The following is a 19,877-nucleotide window of genomic DNA, read 5'->3' on the forward strand; positions in this document are numbered from 1 at the left end:
TATTTATCCAGCCCAACCGCCCAAATGCTTTTTTTCCAAGTCGCCCATTCGGCGGGAACCCGCCCCATCTGGCAACCCTGCAGGCTACGTCCCTAAATGAAGGGGGGGGGGGGGGGGTTCATCAAGATAATGGACTGGGATCTCAGGAGTATTTCTGTAGATTCTTTCTAGGTCAAGCCAGATCAATTACGTCTTGAATACGAGTCATTGCAGCCTGTTCTACTTTTAAAAACTCATCATGGTTAAGTAATTCATGACTTTTACGACTTACGTTCGATACAGAAAAGAACCGACATGTTAGACAATATTTCTTTAATCAAAACAGGACAACATCATGTTCATCATCATCGTAACATCACAGGCTCAGGGGGGTATTCCATCAATATCTCTAAAGAAAAATCCAGGCTTATTTTTGTTAAGTCTCACAAGATTTATCAGAATAAGTCTGGATTTTCCTTTAACGACGTTGATGGAACACCCCCCAGATGTCACTGTTCCAGGGTAATGTAAAAATAAACCTGAGGCAGGATTAATTAAACTGACTGTTACACCAAGGCAGTGACATGTCTGTCTGCTAAGGGCTTTAACAACCAGACCCAGGCCTCTGATAGCACCCAGCACACACACACACACACACACACACACACACACACACATAACACACACACACACACACACGCGCACACACACACACACACACACACACACACACACGCTATGTTTACTGAGTGAAGTATTTGTTATTATTTGATTTCAGAACTGGGGGGGGGGTGTTCTGAGAGAGAGAGAGAGAGAGAGAGAGAGAGAGAGAGAGAGAGAGAGAGAGAGAGAGAGAGAGAGAGAGAGAGGGAGAGAAAGAGAGAGAGAGGGGGAGAAAGAGGGGAAGAGAGAGAGAGAGGGGAAGAGAGAGAGAGGGATAGGGGAGAGGGAGAGGGGAGAGGGAGAGAGAGAGACAGGGAGGGAGAGGGGAGAGGGAGAGAGACAGAGGGGGAGAGAGAGAGAGACAGAGAGAGAGGGAGAGAGAGTGATGGGATGTTCTGTGGGAGATGATTGACCCGAGGTCAAACGAATGGCTGTGCACCGCCGTCTCTGTCTGACGTGTCTTCCTATTGGCTGACTGAAGGCTGTGTTCGACGCGTTGCTCCACCTCCCCGGGCGGAACTGTCTCAGACTGATGACCTCATCACATCACAATGCATCCTGGGGGATCCTAGGCCTTCTGTCTGTGCACTCGCACTCCTCCCTGTGTGTGGGGGTGGGGGTGGCGGTGGGGGGGGCAGATGTCCCCTCCCCAGGGGGCCCAGCAGTGGTTGTGGGGGTGGGGGTCCCCTCTGCCCCCCCCGGCCCCCGGCTCTTCCCCTGGCAGGCGGGGCAGCAGGCGGTGCGCCCCCCCAGGCGGCAGGGGGGGCAGGACAGGACCAGCTGGTAGCAGAACCGCGTGGAGCACAGCTGGTACTGGTCCCAGGGCGCGCTGCAGTACCGGCACTCTGCAGCAGGGGGAGACAGAGAGCTGGTTAGGCTGCAGTACCGGCACTCTGCAGCAGGGGGAGACAAAATGCAACAAACAGAAAAACTAGCTAAAACTCAGAATTCACTGAGGAACATAATAATCATCATAACGCTTTCACACTTATGCTCCAGATTATGTCTCACTGCCAGTTTACATTAGGGATGCAACCTCAGCACATATGTTCAAGTCAAGACAAAAAACCCATCTTTTTAATATTGCCTTTAAATGACTAAATAATTAAATGATGATTATATTGTAGGAGTGACGGCAATAACTGGACGATGTAGTCGGTTTGCCGGTAGAAAAACAATCATGTGCTTTATTCTCACTCTCTGCATGCGTACTGACAACAACCACATTCATCCATCTTTGTCCCACTTATATCCCGTCATATCACCCGCTAAGCAGCCTGGGTGATTGAGTAAACACAAACATATCAACAGTGCTTTGTACAGGCTGGAACGCCGTGAATTACGAATACTCTGCTCACTAACGAGCGGTCACTACACACGTCCCCCCAGAATTCACAAGAACCGGCCCCAAAAAACGGTCAGGGACTCTGATAACTCGCCCAAAGCGACTCTGGCGCCCTTGAGCAGGCACAGGAGACCGAGGCAGGGGAAAAACAACAGGCGGACGTTTGGCCGGCCTCGGACGGCAGGGCAGGGGGTCTGCAGGAGCTAGGGTCGGGACTGTTTTAACAGGGGGGCGACCGCGGCGGGGCGGGTGGGCCACCTCGATGGGACGGTCCAAGTCCAGATGAGCTGGCTTAAGGCGATCCACCGAGATGCGTTCCTTACTACCCCCCATGTCGATAATAAAGGATTTGTCGCCTGTCTCCACGACCCGGTAGGGACCATCATAGGGCGGTTGCAGAGGGGCTCGATGGGCGTCTTGGCGGATAAAGACATACCCCGCTGCCTTCAGATCAGGCGGGACACGTACCTTAGGAACGCCATGGCATGAGGTAGGGATCGGCCGGAAGGACTTGGCCTTGTCCAGCAGCGCACTTCGCTGTTCTGGTGCTGACCAGGGGACTGTAGCACAGGGGAGGAAATCCCCCGGAACCCGGAGGGGTTGGCCGTACACCAGCTCAGCAGAGGACGAAAGGAGGTCCTCCTTAGGTGCAGTACGGAGTCCCAGCATCACCCAAGGAAGCCTGTCGACCCAGCCGTCGCCCCGGAGATCGGCTTTAAGGGCAGCCTTCATGGACCGGTGAAAACGTTCACACAGGCCATTGGCCTGTGGGTGGTAAGCCGTAGTGCGGTGGAGGGAGACACCCAGCTGCTGAGTAATGGAAGTCCATAAGCCAGAAGTGAACTGGGCCCCCCGATCAGAGGAAAGGTCTGAGGGGACCCCAAACCGGGAGACCCAGGTGCCGATGAATGCGCGGGCCACCTCAGCTGTGGTAGTCTCCGTCAGTGGGACGGCCTCTGGCCAACGGGTGGTCCTGTCCACCATCGTCAGAAGGTGAGTGTACCCCCTGGAGGCGGGAAGGGGACCCACCAGATCAATGTTGACATGGTCGAAGCGTCTTTCTGGGACCGTGAACCGCTCCAGCGGGGCCTTAACATGACGATGGACCTTCGCACGTTGGCATGGCACGCAGGTCTTGACCCACCCACCAATGTCAACCTTCATCCTGGGCCAGACGAATTTCGCCGCAATCAGGCGCTGCGAAGGTTTCCTGCCTGGGTGTGAGAGGCCATGTATGGCCTCGAAAACTTGCCGTCTCCATGCATGTGGAACCACGGGGCGCGGCTGCTCCATGGACACGTCACAAAGCAGCGTTGTGCCGTCGTCACTGAAGGGGATGTCCGCCAACTGGAGGCCAGAAACTTTAGTCCTGCATGCCTGGATGTCTGGGTCCGAAACCTGATCCGCAGCCATATGGGCGTAGTCGATGCCGAGGTGGACAGCCCCGATAGTGGCACGAGAGAGGCAGTCAGCTACAGGGTTGTCCTTCCCCGCCACATGCCGAATGTCTGTAGTGAACTCGGAGATATAAGCCAGATGACGCTGCTGCCTGGCAGACCACGGCTCCGACACCTTAGCCATGGCAAAAATCAAGGGTTTGTGGTCCACAAAAACTGTGAATGGACGAGCCTCCAGCAGGAAACGGAAGTGCCTGACTGCCAAGTACAGAGCGAGGAGCTCTCGGTCAAAGGTGCTGTATTTTTGCTCACTGGAGCGGAGTTGTCGGCTGAAAAATGCCAGGGGTTGCCAAACCCCCTTGACCAGCTGTTCGTAAACGCCTCCAACGGCATAATCTGAGGCATCAGTTGTCAAGGCCACGGAAGCTTCAGGCACGGGGTGAGTCAGCATGGTCGCGCTCGCGAGGGCTTCCTTGGTGTCTGAGAATGCCTTTGACATTTCGTCGGACCATGCGATGATGTGCTTAGGGGTCTTGTCCTTGAGAGCCCCATACAGGGGTCGCATTAGGTGGGCAGCCTGGGGGATGAATCGATGGTAGAAATTCACCATCCCCAGGAACTCCTGTAAAGCTCTAATGCTGGTAGGGCGTGGGAGCTGCAGCACAGCGTCCACCTTTGATGGCAGCGGGACCGCCCCAGCAGTAGTGATGTGGTGGCCGAGGAAATCCATGGCAGGCAGTCCAAACTGGCACTTTGCTGGGTTGATGATTAATCCATGTTCCCGGAGGCGACTGAAGAGGAGACGGAGGTGGGATAGGTGCTCTGCCTTGGACGTGCTAGCTACCAGGATATCGTCTAGGTAGACAAACACAAAAGGGAGGTTGCCCAGCATGGCGTCCATCAACCTCTGAAAGGTCTGGGCAGCATTCTTGAGGCCAAACGGCATCCTCAAAAACTCAAAAAGTCCGAATGGTGTTATAACCGCTGTCTTGGGGACGTCCTGAGGGCTAACTGGCACCTGGTGGTATCCCCGTACCAAATCCACTTTAGAAAAAATAGACGCGCCCGCTAGATGGGCTGAAAAGTCTTGAATGTGTGGAACGGGGTAACGGTCAGGTGTGGTGACATCATTTAGACGCCGGTAGTCGCCGCACGGACGCCAGCCTCCGTTGGACTTGGGAACGAGATGGAGAGGCGAGGCCCAAGGACTGTCAGAACGGCGAATGATACCAAGTGCCTCCATGGCTGCAAACTCCTCTTTCGCGATGGTGAGCTTGTGTGGGTCGAGGCGACGGGCCCTGGCATGCACTGGTGGGCCTTCCGTGGAGATGTAATGCATGACGCCGTGTTTGGTGGTAGCAGCCGAGAAGGTAGGTGTTGTGATGTCTGAGAACTCCAATAGAAGAGGAGAGAAATCGTCAGCCGGCGAGACAGCACTGGACAGCTTCATTGTGGCTGCGTCACTGCGCTCACATGACAAAGAGCCGAATGTCTCAGCGTTGACGAGTCGGCGGTTCCCCACGTCCACCAGGAGGCTGTTAGCGCAGAGAAAGTCAGCGCCTAAGAGGGGAGTAGACACTTTGGCCAACACAAAACTCCAGGTAAAACGCTGGTCAGCAAAACACAAACCCACAGTGCGCCTGCCGAAGGTAGCGATAGCACTGCCATTGGCAGCCTCAAGGGAGGGTCCTTGTTTCGCTGTTTTAATGTCTATTGCCGATACGGGCAGCACGCTCACCTGGGCACCTGTGTCACACAGAAAACGGCGGCCAGAGAGGGAGTCAGTGACGTACAGCAAGCCTGCAGAATGGCCGGCACCCACAGCTGCTAATGAGTGGCGGCCTGTGCGTTTCCCGACACACTGAAGTTGCATGGTGGTAGGCACTTCTTAGCTTTGTCCCCGAATTTCATATGGTAAAAGCACAACCCCGACGGCCTCACCCGTCGGGCCACAGCAGTAGCGGAGATGGAGAGTGGTTGGAACCCAAACTCATCCATGGTGGCTGTAAAACACTTCTTCCCAGCTGAGAAAAATATATCCGCTTCCTTGGCTAGCTGACGAAAGTCTGTTTTGATGGAATTAGCCATTGAAAAACGAACCTGGTCTGGTAACTGTTGCAGAAAAAGCTCTTTAAAAAGAAAACACGGCTGATGGTCGCCCAGCAAAGCTAGCATGTGGTCCATCAGTTCAGAGGGTTTTGTGTCACCGAGCCCAGGGAGAGAGAGGAGCTGGCGTGCACGTTCAGATTCAGACAAACAAAACGTATCTATGAGGTGCGCCTTCAAGGTAACATATTTGTGCTGTGCCGGTGGGTTTTCAATAAGACTCACCACTCTCGCTGCCGTTGAATTGGTTAAAGCTGCTACCACGTAGTAGTATTTGGTATGATCCACGGTAATATCCCTGAGGGCGAATTGAGCTTCAGCTTGTGCAAACCATGCGTTGGCATTTTGTTCCCAAAAAACGGGCAGCTTGAGTGAAACTGCGTTTGTTGTCATGTTCAAATGATCTCCGAAAACGTTCGAGAGAATGTCAGGGTCACCAATGTAGGAGTGACGGCAATAACTGGACGATGTAGTCGGTTTGCCGGTAGAAAAACAATCATGTGCTTTATTCTCACTCTCTGCATGCGTACTGACAACAACCACATTCATCCATCTTTGTCCCACTTATATCCCGTCATATCACCCGCTAAGCAGCCTGGGTGATTGAGTAAACACAAACATATCAACAGTGCTTTGTACAGGCTGGAACGCCGTGAATTACGAATACTCTGCTCACTAACGAGCGGTCACTACAATATAATGATTAAAGCACTTTGAGTTGCAACGTTTGCAGGAAAAGCGCTATACAAATAAAAGTTATTATTATTATTATTTACGCTTTTAACAACGATGTCGTTTGCCGATTTACTATACTTACTCTTTCATGACTAAACGTATTGTTTAATTTGCTTTTAAATGTTCCAACCCCCCGCCTCCCCAAGGAAGAGGAATTATATATCCATTTATATGCCGATGATACCATTCTTTATAGTACAGCAGATTCCCCACATGCTGCTACTATCAACTTGCAGCTAGCCTTTAACTCACTGCAAGACGCCCTCTCGAGGCATAAGCTAGTCCTCAACTCGAAGAAAACGAAATTCATGTTGTTTACTAGGGCTAGAAATGTGGACCTTACAAAGCTTCTTATATCCACAGTTGACGGCTCCTCCATTGAGAGAGTTACCGACTACAAATATCTTGGGCTGTGGTTGGATGAGAAGCTATCATTCAAAACGCATGTCGACGGCCTCGCCTCCAAACTTCGGCAAAAGGTGGGCTTTCTTTACCGTAATCGGTCTAGCTTCCCCTTGCTTTGTAGGAAGAGAGTTGTCGAGGCGGTATTCCTGTCCGTATTAGATTACGTTGATGATATCTATAGGCATGCAGCTTCATCTACATTGAAACAATTGGACTCAGTTTATCACTCAGCTCTAAGGTTTATTACCGGGGACAGTTATGACACTCACCACTGCATAATGACAAGGTTGGCTGGCCCTCTCTTTCTCTGAGGCGCAGTTACCACTGGAACTTGTTAGTTTTCAAGGCCATCTGTGGCAAGCTTCCTCCTTATATCTCATCATTATTAGACTGGAGTCTTGGTACTTATGTGACCAGATCTAATAGTTGGCTTTCTTTTCGGGTTCCGTATGCGCGTTCAGACCTGGGTAAAACAGCCTTTTTTATTGATGCCCCTAATACATGGAACACTCTGCAGCAAACTCTCCGGTTGGAGGTCCTCCCCTCTGCCTCTACCTTTAAACTCCTGGTGCAAAAACTGTATTCTAATAATTGCAATTGTTTTTAGTTTTTTCTTTTTTTCCTTTAATCCTTTCTTGCTCACTGTTTGTTTGCCCTTGCTCACTATTCTATTGTACACTCGACGTCACTGTAAATGAGGGTGACCTCAGTAAATAACATTTATTATTATTATTATTATTATTATTATAGTAGGCTAATGAGAACTATTTATATTTCTTCCAATGGTGTATGTGTTATATTGCTTTCATCCAAGGTAACTTACATGAATCTATATCTGGATTTTCAGGTATCTACACCTCCAGGACAACCAGGCAGCTGACATGGATTATGTGAGGGGACTGTCCTCTGTCCTGCCCTCTGTGACTGCACTGCCACACTTTATATTAATAAATTTTTATTGAAAATAGTGCTTAAATTATTTTTAATGAAGGTTTGGACTCCTTAATAAATAATAAACTCCAATTCCCATGAAAGCCACTGGTGTAAGCTTTTAAATACTTTTTGAATTTCGTTTCTATCTGCTAACAGAGGCTGAGAAATATCTTTTGTAGTAGGCGTTGACACTTTTGTTGAATTTCCAAAAAAACGTCAGGTTTTAGGGGGTTATTCTAATTCTCGTTTTGCCACTAGAATCTGAATTTGAATTACTGACTTAAAATGTCCTAAAAATACAACAAAATCTAAGTTAAAGTGATTACAGTGTGTTTTATTGGCATTAAAAGAAGCCTTTTTTTTTTCTTTTTTAATTCTCGCGATAATATCGTGGATCGCGATTATTTTGCCCACGATAATCGTGACATGACATTTTCTAATCGTCCCACCCCTAGTCAAGACCACATAAGTAAGTAGCCTTGAGAACCGATGGTTCTGGAGCCTAACGGCCCTTAGGGGGAGGAGCCTATCTCCTGTTTCCGTAGCGTGAGGCAGCTTGATGTACAAGTACCCCCCCTGGACATGACACTGGTATGTCACAGGGTCTTACCCCTGGGTGGGGGTCCATGCCACGGTCCATGCCACCCCCCCAAGGCAGCAAACCTAGGGGAAACACTGTATATAGAATATATAGTATATATAGTATATATAGAATATAGAATATAGAGAAACCAGCCAGCTCTGAATCTGGCTTATTCTGATCCAGATGAAAGGTTTTGAACAGCCGGGGCCCTGGAGAGAACCCTGTGTGTTCAGCACCACGGCTCTCAGTCGGTCCAGACACCAGAGAGGCTCTCAGTTGGTCCAGACACCAGAGAGTATCTCAGTCGGTCCAGACACCAGAGAGTCTCTCAGTCGGTCCAGAGACACCAGAGAGTCTCTCAGTCGGTCCAGACACCAGAGAGTCTCTCAGTCGGTCCAGACACCAGAGAGGCTCTCAGTTGGTCCAGACACCAGAGAGTCTCTCAGTCGGTCCAGACACCAGAGAGGCTCTCAGTCGGTCCAGAGACACCAGAGAGTCTCTCAGTCGGTCCAGACACCAGAGAGTCTCTCAGTCGGTCCAGACACCAGAGACACCAGAGAGTCTCTCAGTCGGTCCAGACAACAGAGAGTATCTCAGTTGGTCCAGACACCAGAGAGTCTCTCAGTCGGTCCAGACACCAGAGACACCAGAGAGTCTCTCAGTCGGTCCAGACACCAGAGACACCAGAGAGTCTCTCAGTCGGTCCAGACACCAGAGAGTCTCTCAGTCGGTCCAGACACCAGAGACACCAGAGAGTCTCTCAGTCGGTCCAGACACCAGAGAGTCTCTCAGTCGGTCCAGAGACACCAGAGAGTCTCTCAGTCGGTCCAGACACCAGAGAGTCTCTCAGTCGGTCCAGAGACACCAGAGTCTCTCAGTCGGTCCAAGACACCAGAGAGTCTCTCAGTCGGTCCAGACACCAGACACACCAGAGAGTCGCTGGTATGAACAGGAAGTCCCTCGGGGGGGCCGGCAGCCCCCACCCACCTGAGATGACGTCGCTGTTGGAGGAGATGGCGTAGCGCTCGTCGAACACGAACAGCTTCCCTCTGTAGAAGCCCTCAGGGAACCGCTCCAGATACCTGTGGACCCCTCCCTTCAGCTGGTACACCCCCTTACACACATCCTAGAGAGAGAGAGAGAATACACTTCCTTACACACCTCCTGGAGAGAGAGAGAGAGAGAGAGAGACTACTTATGCTTAGATAGGTAGGTGAGACATGTAGGTAGGTGAGACAGGTAGGTAGGAGAGACAGGTAGGTAGGTGAGACAGGTAGGTAGGAGAGACCGGTAGGTAGGTGAGACAGGTAGGTAGGTGAGACAGGTAGGTAGGAGAGACAGGTAGGTAGGTGAGACAGGTAGGTAGGTGAGACAGGTAGGTAGGTGAGACAGGTAGGTAGGTGAGACAGGTAGGTAGGTGAGACAGGTAGGTAGGTGAGACATGTAGGTAGGTGAGACAGGTAGGTAGGAGAGACAGGTAGGTAGGTGAGACAGGTAGGTAGGAGAGACCGGTAGGTAGGTGAGACAGGTAGGTAGGTGAGACAGGTAGGTAGGAGAGACAGGTAGGTAGGTGAGACAGGTAGGTAGGTGAGACAGGTAGGTAGGTGAGACAGGTAGGTAGGTGAGACAGGTAGGTAGGTGAGACAGGTAGGTAGGTGAGACATGTAGGTAGGTGAGACAGGTAGGTAGGAGAGACAGGTAGGTAGGTGAGACAGGTAGGTAGGTGAGACAGGTAGGTAGGTGAGACAGGTAGGTAGGTGAGACAGGTAGGTAGGTGAGACAGGTAGGTAGGTGAGACAGGTAGGTAGGAAGGTAGGAGAGACAGATAGGTAGGTGAGACAGGTAGGTAGGTGAGACAGGTAGGTAGGTGAGACAGGTAGGTAGGAGAGACATGTAGGAGAGACCGGTAGGTAGGTGAGACAGGTAGGTAGGAGAGACCGGTAGGTAGGTGAGACAGGTAGGTGAGACAGGTAGGTGAGACAGGTACCTTAGACAGCAGGTAGGCGGAGCCTCTCTCACAGCGGATGCCGCCGGTGCAGTACATCAGAACCCGCTTGTCTCTGAACAGCTGCAGGTTCTGGTCCACGTAGGCCGGGAAGTAGCTGAACTTCCTGATGTCCGGAGCCAGAGACTGGCTGAACCTGCCCTGGGGGGGGGGGGGGGGTCAAAGGTCAGGGGTCAGACTGAACCTGCCCTGGGGGGGGGTCAGAGGTCAGACTGAACCTGCCCTGGGGGGGGGAGGGGTCAGAGGTCAGGGGTCAGGAGGGGTCAGACTCTGGTTGAACCTGCCCTGGGGGAGAATCACTTGAATACACTGAGGCTGTGTTCGGAATGGTATACTAGCATACTGCATACTAGCATACTCAATGAGTATATACTGCAGTGGTACTCAACCTTGTCCTAATCAGGAGCCACATTGACGAGAACATATTTTTGCAAGAGCCACAATCCAAAAACGCTCCTTTCCTCCCTGAAACCATTATGCATTTGAGAATATGGATAATAGTAATATTGTTAGGCCTGAATCAAGCGGTCAAATGTGGCAGCACCCCAGAACAGACGGACACAGAGACTAGGGTAATAACAAAGGATATTTATTAAAGGGGTTAGGCAGAGAATGGTCGTAGGCGTAGGGCAAGCGGGGGTCAGGCAGGGGGAGTAGTCGGCAGGCAGGCAGGGGCTTAGGCAGGAGGGGTAGTCGGCAGGCAGGCAGGGGCTTAGGCAGGATGGGTAGTCGGCAGGCAGGCAGGGGCTTAGGCAGGAGGAGTAGTCGTTAGGCAGGCAGGGGCTTAGGCAGGAGGAGTAGTCGTTAGGCAGGCAGGGGCTTAGGCAGGAGGGGTAGTCGTTAGGCAGGCAGGGGCTTAGGCAGGAGGGGTAGTCGGCAGGCAGGCAGGGGCTTAGGCAGGAGGGGTAGTCGGCAGGCAGGGGCTTAGGCAGGAGGGGTAGTCGGCAGGCAGGCAGGGGCTTAGGCAGGAGGGGTAGTCGTTAAGCAGGCAGGGGCTTAGGCAGGAGGAGTAGTCGTTAGGCAGGCAGGGGCTTAAGCAGGAGGAGTAGTCGTTAGGCAGGCAGGGGCTTAGGCAGGAGGGGTAGTCGTTAGGCAGGCAGGGGCTTAGGCAGGAGGAGTAGTCGTTAGGCAGGCAGGAGGGTAGGCAGGGCAGGCAGGCAGGAGGGCAGGAGGGCAGGCTGTCCAGGGATGATGGAATGGACTGGTGGAGGAGAGAAAACAAACAACGGTAAAAATAATAAAACGACTGAGAAAATAAACAAGAATAGGTTCGGATATATAACAAATATGTTACTAAGGAATGAAAAGCATAATGTACAGTGCAATAACTGTGATTTATTATTTTCACTGCAACCACAAAACACACATTGCTGATCATCACTGCCCATAACAACAGATAATAGACAGCATGTTTACTGATAATCACAGTCCATATAACAGCAGATTATAGACAGCAGGGGTTGTCAGAAGAGTAATGTTGTACTTACTTCACACTCAATGTGATTTCTGACACTCCTTCTGCCGCACAAGTGATTTGAAGTCGGGCTCTGCGCTGGAAACGGCGATCCGAAGGGCCTCTGTTGTGTGCTGCAGACTCAATCTGTTTCAGTTGCGACATTTTATTTTTGAGAGCGCAGAGAATGCTGCTTCACACCGGTATGTGGACGGAAACATTGAGATGATGCGTCTTGCCGGTCTGGAGATATTTGGTAGATGCCCCACCAGTTTCCAAAAGTCCACGACATCTGTAAACTGACGCTGAAGTTAATCTGAGCTCTTTAACTCCACGAACTCCATTTGAAGCTGCACAAGTCCGAGCTGGTCGCTTATTTGCTTCATTTCATTGACCTCAATCAGGAATGGGTTTTTCACAAGTAGAAAAATATTGCTATGATCCTTAAAGTCGTGGAGTCTTGATGTGTAGTTTTGCTTGAGCTCAGTTAGCACATCACAGAATTGTGATTGACAGGGCGGGAGAGCGTCTGCATGCGTCGCCATCACTTTCTGCACGGTGGGGAAGAAACGGTAATCAGAACCACGGACACTTTGTTCGAGTACATCCAGTTTGTCAGAAAATACTCTGACAGCCGTGTAGAGCTCATACACGGTCTTGTTTCTTCCCTGCATCTTGAGATTAAGTTCGTTCAAGTGCTGCGTAATGTCACACAGGAACGCAACAGACAGCCCCCACTCTTTATCATCCAAAAAGGAAAATCGGGAAGTCTCCCCTTGGCCGACAATGAAGGATTTCAGGGGTTCAAGCAGGTCCATGAAATGTGCAAGCATACGTCCTTTAGACAGCCATCTGATCTCGGTGTGTAACACCAAATCTCCATAGTGAGTGTCAAACTCCTCACACAGCAGTTTAAAATTGAAATGGTTTCTTGCACGGGCCCTGATATAATTAACCACTTCGATTACATTTGCCATCACTTCATTCAGACATTTGAACTTAGCAAACAAGGCTTGTTGATGCACAATACAATGGTATGAGAATATACCCTCAGAAGCAACCCCGCCGTTTTTCAGCGTTTCTTTCAGCAAAGCCACGGCTCGGTTCCTCTTACCTAGCATCGCCGGTGCGCCATCTGTTGTGAATGCTGCGATTTTTTCTGGTCCAATGTTAAACTTTTCTAATGTTTCCAGCACTGCGTTTTTTATTTCAATGCCCGTTGTTCCATTTTCCAGTGAAACCATGTCAAGCAGTTCTTCTGTAATGTCAAACTTACTGTTGATCGCTCGGATAAAGATGAGTAATTGTGGCGTGTCATTGATATCCAAGCTTTCGTCCATTGCAAGGCTGACAAACTCAGCGGATGACAGTTTGTCCTTAAGAGTATGTGCAATGTTCTCTGAAATGTCTGATGCCCTCCTAGCTACAGTAGAATCCGACAGTTGAATTTTTTTGGACTCTCGTTCCAGGTCTTTTTTCTCAGGATACAACGTTGAAAAAGCCAGCAGTATGCAATCCTTCACCATTTCTCCATCAGTATATGGCTTCATCTTTTTCATCAGTTCATGTGTGATTTTGTAGGATGCCTCTGTCGCTCTTTCACTCGTATTAGTGTGGAATACGTTTTTTTGAGCAGTTCGGTTCTGTTTGAGTCTCGCCAGTTTTTCCGCCCTCAGCTCTCCACCTTTCGGAAAGTCGGTACTGAACTTCTGGTGTTTTGTGTCGTGATGGCGCTGCAAATTGGACCTTTTAAATTGTGAAATGACGTTGTCACAAAGCAGGCAGATGCATTTTCCCGAACCGGTGGAGACGAAGAAAAACTCGAGTTCCCAGTCCTCTTTAAATGTTCGATATTCCTCTTCATATCTTCGTTTCCTATATTCCTTTGCCATTTTTGCATAGTGCTGTAAGCTAGTTTTCCCAGTGTGATGGAGCAATTATCTCGCGCACCTGCAATCAGAGCGCGAAACCTGAAATAATTTGTGATTGGTTGTTCAGAGGGATGTGGGGGTGGCTTAATAGACTGATGTGTGACTTGTGAGTGATAATGAAATGTTGATGAATTCTGCTGACAATGTTTTAGTTTTTCGTTTTTTAAATATTTTTTTTGATTTTCTTTTTTTAAGTGGGAATTAAAAGAGCCGCAACTCGTCTTAAAGGAGCCGCATGCGGCTCGCGAGCCGCGGGTTGAGTATCGCTGATATACTGCATACTGCCTACTAAATTCATAATAAGTATGCGAAAACCAGCCGACCGTTTACACTGCAGTGTGCATACTGCCTTCCAGAATGCATTTCGCACCGGCCGGGAGCGGGGAATTCAAATTCCTCCATTTTAAACCTCCATTGGCTAAAAGCTGTAACTTTGTGTTTTCAGGTGAGAAAGTAACCATATATATTCCCAAAATGTATCCAGTTTAACGTTTTTTTCCGTCTTCTGTTCGCTAGCTACATTACGGCAGCGTTCGTAATTTCACCCTGGAAATTTGATCAGCACTCATGGAATGCCTCTTGTCCAATCAAATTACCTGGTCCCTTTATGACGTTGAACCCAGTGTGCGCTCCGGCGCTCTCAGAGCGAATTTACGAATGCACCCTGCGTTGCTTACATACCTTCACTTACGGAGTTCGACAGAAAATGATTTACCAGACCAGACCAGACCCAGACCAGACCCAGACCCAGACCAGACCCAGACCAGACCCAGACCCAGACCAGACCCAGACCCAGACCAGACCCAGACCAGACTAGGGATGGACGGTTTTTCGGTTATACCGAAAACCGGGGTTTATAAAAATAGAAACGTTTTTTTATCAAAACCGTCTGAACCGTTTTCTATTCTATTGTATATTCTGTTGTTCAAAGAATAAAACTGGAACATGTCACATGTTTGTCGTGTGTGAAAATAACAACGATACAGTCTGAATCTGCCGCGCAATGAGTGAGAGGTTTGGTCAGTTGTGAAGAATAACTGAGGATTAATATCTAATTGGGATTATATTTAAGGGTAACGAATCACTCTATGGGAAAGATAGTTGCCTTCAGTTATTGGTAGATAGGAAAGGTTTTTTACAATTACTCGCTTACATTTAATAAGATCATTTTCGCTGCTCTCTGTAAAGCGCATTGGGTCACTTTTGTGAGAAATGCGCTATAGAAATAAAATGTGATTTGATTTGATATCAATCAATCAATCAAACTTTATTTATGTTCTATAGCACAAATCATGCATTGAATGTAACTCCAAGTGCAGTATTTACTAAACCACAATATAATAAAACAAGAGCTATACGGATCAAGAGTGTTTGTGCACAGCGCCACTGTGTGTGAAGGCGCTACTGAAAGTGATGACAGAACGCATGTCTCAGAAGATACGCGGTCACTTAGTGACGCAAAGGTAGTTCTGTATTTATCTCTATCTGTATTAGTACATTTACTTTGAAAGCTCTATTTTGACAGCTCTACCATGGGCACTTTTATTTTGATGGGGCATTCTTTGTTGATTGACTTACGACAGTTCAGGACGAGTCAGTCTCGCGGCATGTGGTTTTTATGAAAAGCTTTAAGTATGTTCACTGCATAATTCTAAGTCTAATATTTCAGTGATTATTGAGCAGTATTCAAATATTTAAATACATTGAGCAGCAGCTGAAACTTTGTCTAAGAACCAAGATATTGAGAAAGCAGTTCATTCAATGAAGACGCTGTTCCAAGAGATGATCTTCCGTGCAGGCGTGCACCCTGGATCAGCGGAGCTGGTGTGTTAAGTGTTCATGTGTTTTCATGTATGGTGTAGCTTACAAAAGTCTGCCTTTCCACTTATATTTGTGAAACTAAGTAGCCTAAATGTGTTGCGACTGTGCTTACGGTGTTTTAATGGTGTTCGACATGAGTGTATTGTAGCAGTAGGGCTCAATTATTTGAAATTGGCGCTCTTTTTTTTTTTTTTTTTTTTTTTTTCGGTTAACCGGAAAACCCCGGTTTTAGTCTTTGACGGTTTTTCGGTTTCAATAATTGGAAACCGTCCATCCCTGGACCAGACCAGACCAGACCCAGACCAGACCAGACCAAACCCAGACCAGACCCAGACCAGACCCAGACCAGACCAGACCAGACCAGACCAGACCCAGACCAGACCAGACCAGACCCAGACCAGACCAGACCAGACCAGACCAGACCAGACCTAGACCCAGACCAGACCAGACACATACTATTTTACTCTCGTAGAAGTTCCTGCAGTCCAGCAGCAGCGTGTCTGTGCAGGCGTCTCCCTGGGCCAGCAGCTGCTGCACCTCCCTGTGGAACTCCTCTGGATCCAGGTGGGTTCCTACGGAAACACAGGGTTGACTCACCTGACCAGGTGTCAGGGTCAGGGCCAGGGGTCAGGGTCAGGGCTAGGGTCAGGGGTCAGGGCTAGGGCTAGGGTCAGGGCTAGGGACAGGAACAGGGACAGGGTTAGGGTCAGGGTCAGGGTGAGGGTTAGGGGTCAGGACTAGGGTCAGGATTAGGGTCAGGGCTAGGGTCAGGGCTAGGGCTAGGGTCAGGGTCAGGGGTTAGGGTTCAGGGGTTAGGGTTCAGGGGTCAGGACTAGGGTCAGGGGTCAGGGTTAGGATCAAGGTTAGGGGTCAGGGTCAGGAGTTAGGGTCAGGGTTAGGGTCAGGGTTAGGATCAAGGTTAGGGTCAGGGTTAGGGGTCAGGGACAGGGCTAGGGTCAGGGTACCTGCCAGTCGGTAGGAGAGGTCATCAGGGTCTATCCCCATGGGAACGATCTCCTTGTAGACGCCGACCCTCAGCCCAGAGAAACAGCCTGCTCCTCCTGCACTGGTCTGACACACACACACACACACACACGCACGCACACGCACGCGCACACACACATGTACACGCACGCGCACACACACGTACACACACGCGCACGTACACACACATACACACACGCGCACGTACACACACACACGTACACACACACGCACGCACGCACGCACACGCACACACACACACACGCACGCACACGAGCACACACACACGTACACACATGCGCACGCACGCACGTACACACACGCACACACATACATACACGCGCACGCACGCACGTACACACACACACAGAGAAAGCTCTGAGACACGACATTAGTACATATCACAAACATCAACAACGTCAAATGTTGAAATCCTAAACCACTGACAATAGACCCACAGATGAGCTCTGATTTTATAAGGATTATCTTTATAATATAATAATAATAATAATAATAATAATAATAATAATAATAATAACAATAATAATAATAATACATCTGACTTATATAGCGCTTTTCTAGAGACTCAAAGACGCTTTACAAAGTGAGAAGACCTAGGGCAGAATCCTGTAGGAACTAATATAAATTAATAAAGATAAAAAGAAGAAAATAAATCAAAGAAAGTATAATGAAGGTAGTGCTGGGGACACATGGGAAGGGGGAGAGGGTTAACTAGTGAAGGGCGAGCTTGAAGAGGTGGGTTTTGAGGGCCTGTTTAAATGCTGGCAGGGTTGGCCTGTCTGTCTGTTCAATCTTAGAACCATAGAAACCAGGAGTTCCACTGAAGAGGTCGGTACCTTGAAGTCGTCCTGCCTCATGGTTGTGAAGGCGGGGTGGGACAGCAGGGTCTGGACGTACAGCTGGGTGGACACCCTGGTCCCCCCCACCGTGCCGTTGATGCCCTCTGACCCCACCCTGACCTGCACACACACACACACACACGCACGCGCACACACACACACACACGCACACACGCACACACACACACAGACAGACACAGACACAGACACAGACACAGACACACAGACAGAGACACACACACACACACGGCACACACACACACACACACACACACACACGCACGCACGCACACACACACACAGACACAGACACACGCACGCACACACACACAGAAACAGACACAGACACAGACACACGTACACACACACACACACACACACACGCACACAGACAGACACAGACACAGACAGAGAGACACACATACACACGGCACACACACACACAGACACAGACACACAGACAGAGACACACACACACACACGCACACAGACACACGCACACGCACACGCACACACACATACACACACACACACACACGCACACGCACACAGACACAGACACACAGACACAGACACACAGACAGAGACACACACACACACACACACACAGAGACACACACACAGAGACACACAGACACAGACACAGACACAGACACAGACACAGACACACACACACACGCACACGCACGCACGCACACACACACACACACAACACACATCATATTACCAAACGTCCATGTTCTAGAGTGTTCTAGAACTAATGTTCATGGAGAAGACAGTTAGATGGGATGTTTCATTGCGTAGACGAGAGTGATCATGTTACCATTCCGACCAGGTGGAGGTGATGACATCATGGTTACCTTGCCAGTCAGGTGCAGCGTGTCACATAGGGCTCTCTGCCAATCACAGATGAGCTGCGGGTGGGTCAGCTGACAGTACCGGTAGTACAGGACCACCTCACCTGGACCCCTGACACACAAACACAACTGTATAAGGTGTGTGTGTGTGTGTGTGTGTGTGTCTCCAGATGGAGTAATACAGTTGTATTGTGTTGTTGTTCTTGTTGTGACGTATCGTCTTCTTGCTGCTATTTGTCCAATCAGGGCTGAGAACCAACTGTTCCTCACTGGGACAATAAAGTTTCTATCTAACTCTCTCTTAGGGCTTTCACACCGACAAAGAACCGTGCCGGTTCGCGTTCGCGTTCGGGAACCTCCGAACGTTGGTGCTGTCTGGCGAACGAGCCCGCGTTCATACCAGTGTAACCAGAACCATCCACCCACTGACGACGTGACTGTTCTACATTCTGGTTCCTGCTTGAGAACCACTATTTTCTGTTTCCCACTGCGAACCAACTTTTCAGGCTCCAAACCAATTGAGTTTCGGTCTGAACGCGCCGGCTGGTTCCAGACTTGGTTCGCGATAGCGAACCGGCACGGTTCTTTGCCCAATGAGTGGAAGTTATTAGTAGAGAAACAGATGTATAAAGTATCTCTCTTTCTCTTTCTCTTTCTCTTTCTCTCTCTCTCTCTCTCCCTCTCTATTTCTTTCTCTCTCTCTCTCTCCCCCCTCGCTCTCTCTCTCTCTCCCTCCCTCTCTATTTCTTTCTCTCTCTCCCTCTCCCCTCTCTCTCCCTCCCCCTCTCTCTCTCTCTCTCTGTCTCTCCCCCCTGTCTTTCCCTCCCCCCCCCCCCCCTCTCTCCCTCTCCCCTTCTCCCTCTCTCCCCCCCTATTACTAGTCATTAGTAGGGGGACAGGGGTGAGCGTACGTGTGTAGCTGGTCCTCATGGAGGTGGCTGGTGTCTGGTATCCAGCAGGAGAAGTCCTCCACCGGCCCCTGCGTCTCCTCCTCCTCCTCCTCCATCTGGCCCAGGAGCAGCTGGAACGAGGCCTCCGTCAGCCGGCCCAGCTCGGCCTGGTGGGTCCTGGCAACGTGCTTATGGATGGAGGACGACGGCTCCCGGAACGCCTGGCCACAGCACTGCCACGCCAAGGGCGAGGGGCACCCCCCCTCTCCACCAGGACACCCCCCCTCTCCACCAGGACATCTCTTGGACGCCACAAATGTGGCAAACGTCTGAAAGAGAAATATAATAATACACGCCATTTAGCTGACGCTTTCATCCAAAGCGACTTACATTGCAGTGAGTGCATACATACATTTCAGTAGGCCTATATATGGTCCCAGCGGGAATCGAACCCACAACCTAAGCGTTGTTAGCGCCATGCTCTCCCAACTAAGCCACAGAGGACCACAATAAGTTATATGGCCGTGGCAGAGCACAGACAGGTGTTTAATCAGGGCTACATTAGTGAGAGTGGCAACTTGAATGACACACAGCCGCTCACCTTCCTCTTGCAGAAGGAGTAGTGCTTTCTGAGGGCAGCAGAGAGCGCAGGTCTGTCTGGTCTGAAGCTGTGTGGTGCCAGGGGGTCCACGTCCATGTTGGTCAACTCGTTGCAACGAGTATCATCAGTTGCCATGCCAACAGCTGGCTGTGAAGATGTTTTCCAGACTTGTGTCCCGCTCCCTACTAACTACCCTACTAACAGTAACTACCCCCACTTGTTGACTTATTTCACCCAGCAATCAATATATTTCCGCTAAAAACGAATAGGTAGTTAATATAAGCAGCTAGTTCAGTGATGTATTCATGTCCAGGCTCACAACCATGTAG

General features: G+C 49.9%; 1 protein-coding gene across 1 annotated transcript; it reads right to left on the reverse strand.

The window, feature by feature from the left end:
• Window positions 1-874: 874 nt before the first annotated feature.
• Window positions 875-19,644, reverse strand: tstd2 (thiosulfate sulfurtransferase like domain containing 2; the record flags this gene model as incomplete). Its single annotated transcript, XM_080536663.1, has 9 exons — window positions 875-1,487; window positions 9,134-9,272; window positions 10,134-10,292; window positions 15,813-15,928; window positions 16,322-16,427; window positions 17,198-17,320; window positions 18,061-18,169; window positions 18,969-19,276; window positions 19,549-19,644. The coding sequence occupies 9 exons, from the start codon at window positions 19,642-19,644 to the stop codon at window positions 1,189-1,191; spliced, it is 1,455 nt and encodes a 484-aa protein (XP_080392789.1). The 3' UTR covers window positions 875-1,188.
• Between the last annotated feature and the right edge of the window lie 233 nt (window positions 19,645-19,877).

The sequence above is a fragment of the Nansenia antarctica genome, assembly GCF_963989245.1.
Source record: "Nansenia antarctica genome assembly, chromosome: 7".
NCBI classification, from domain to species: Eukaryota; Metazoa; Chordata; class Actinopteri; order Argentiniformes; family Microstomatidae; genus Nansenia; species Nansenia antarctica.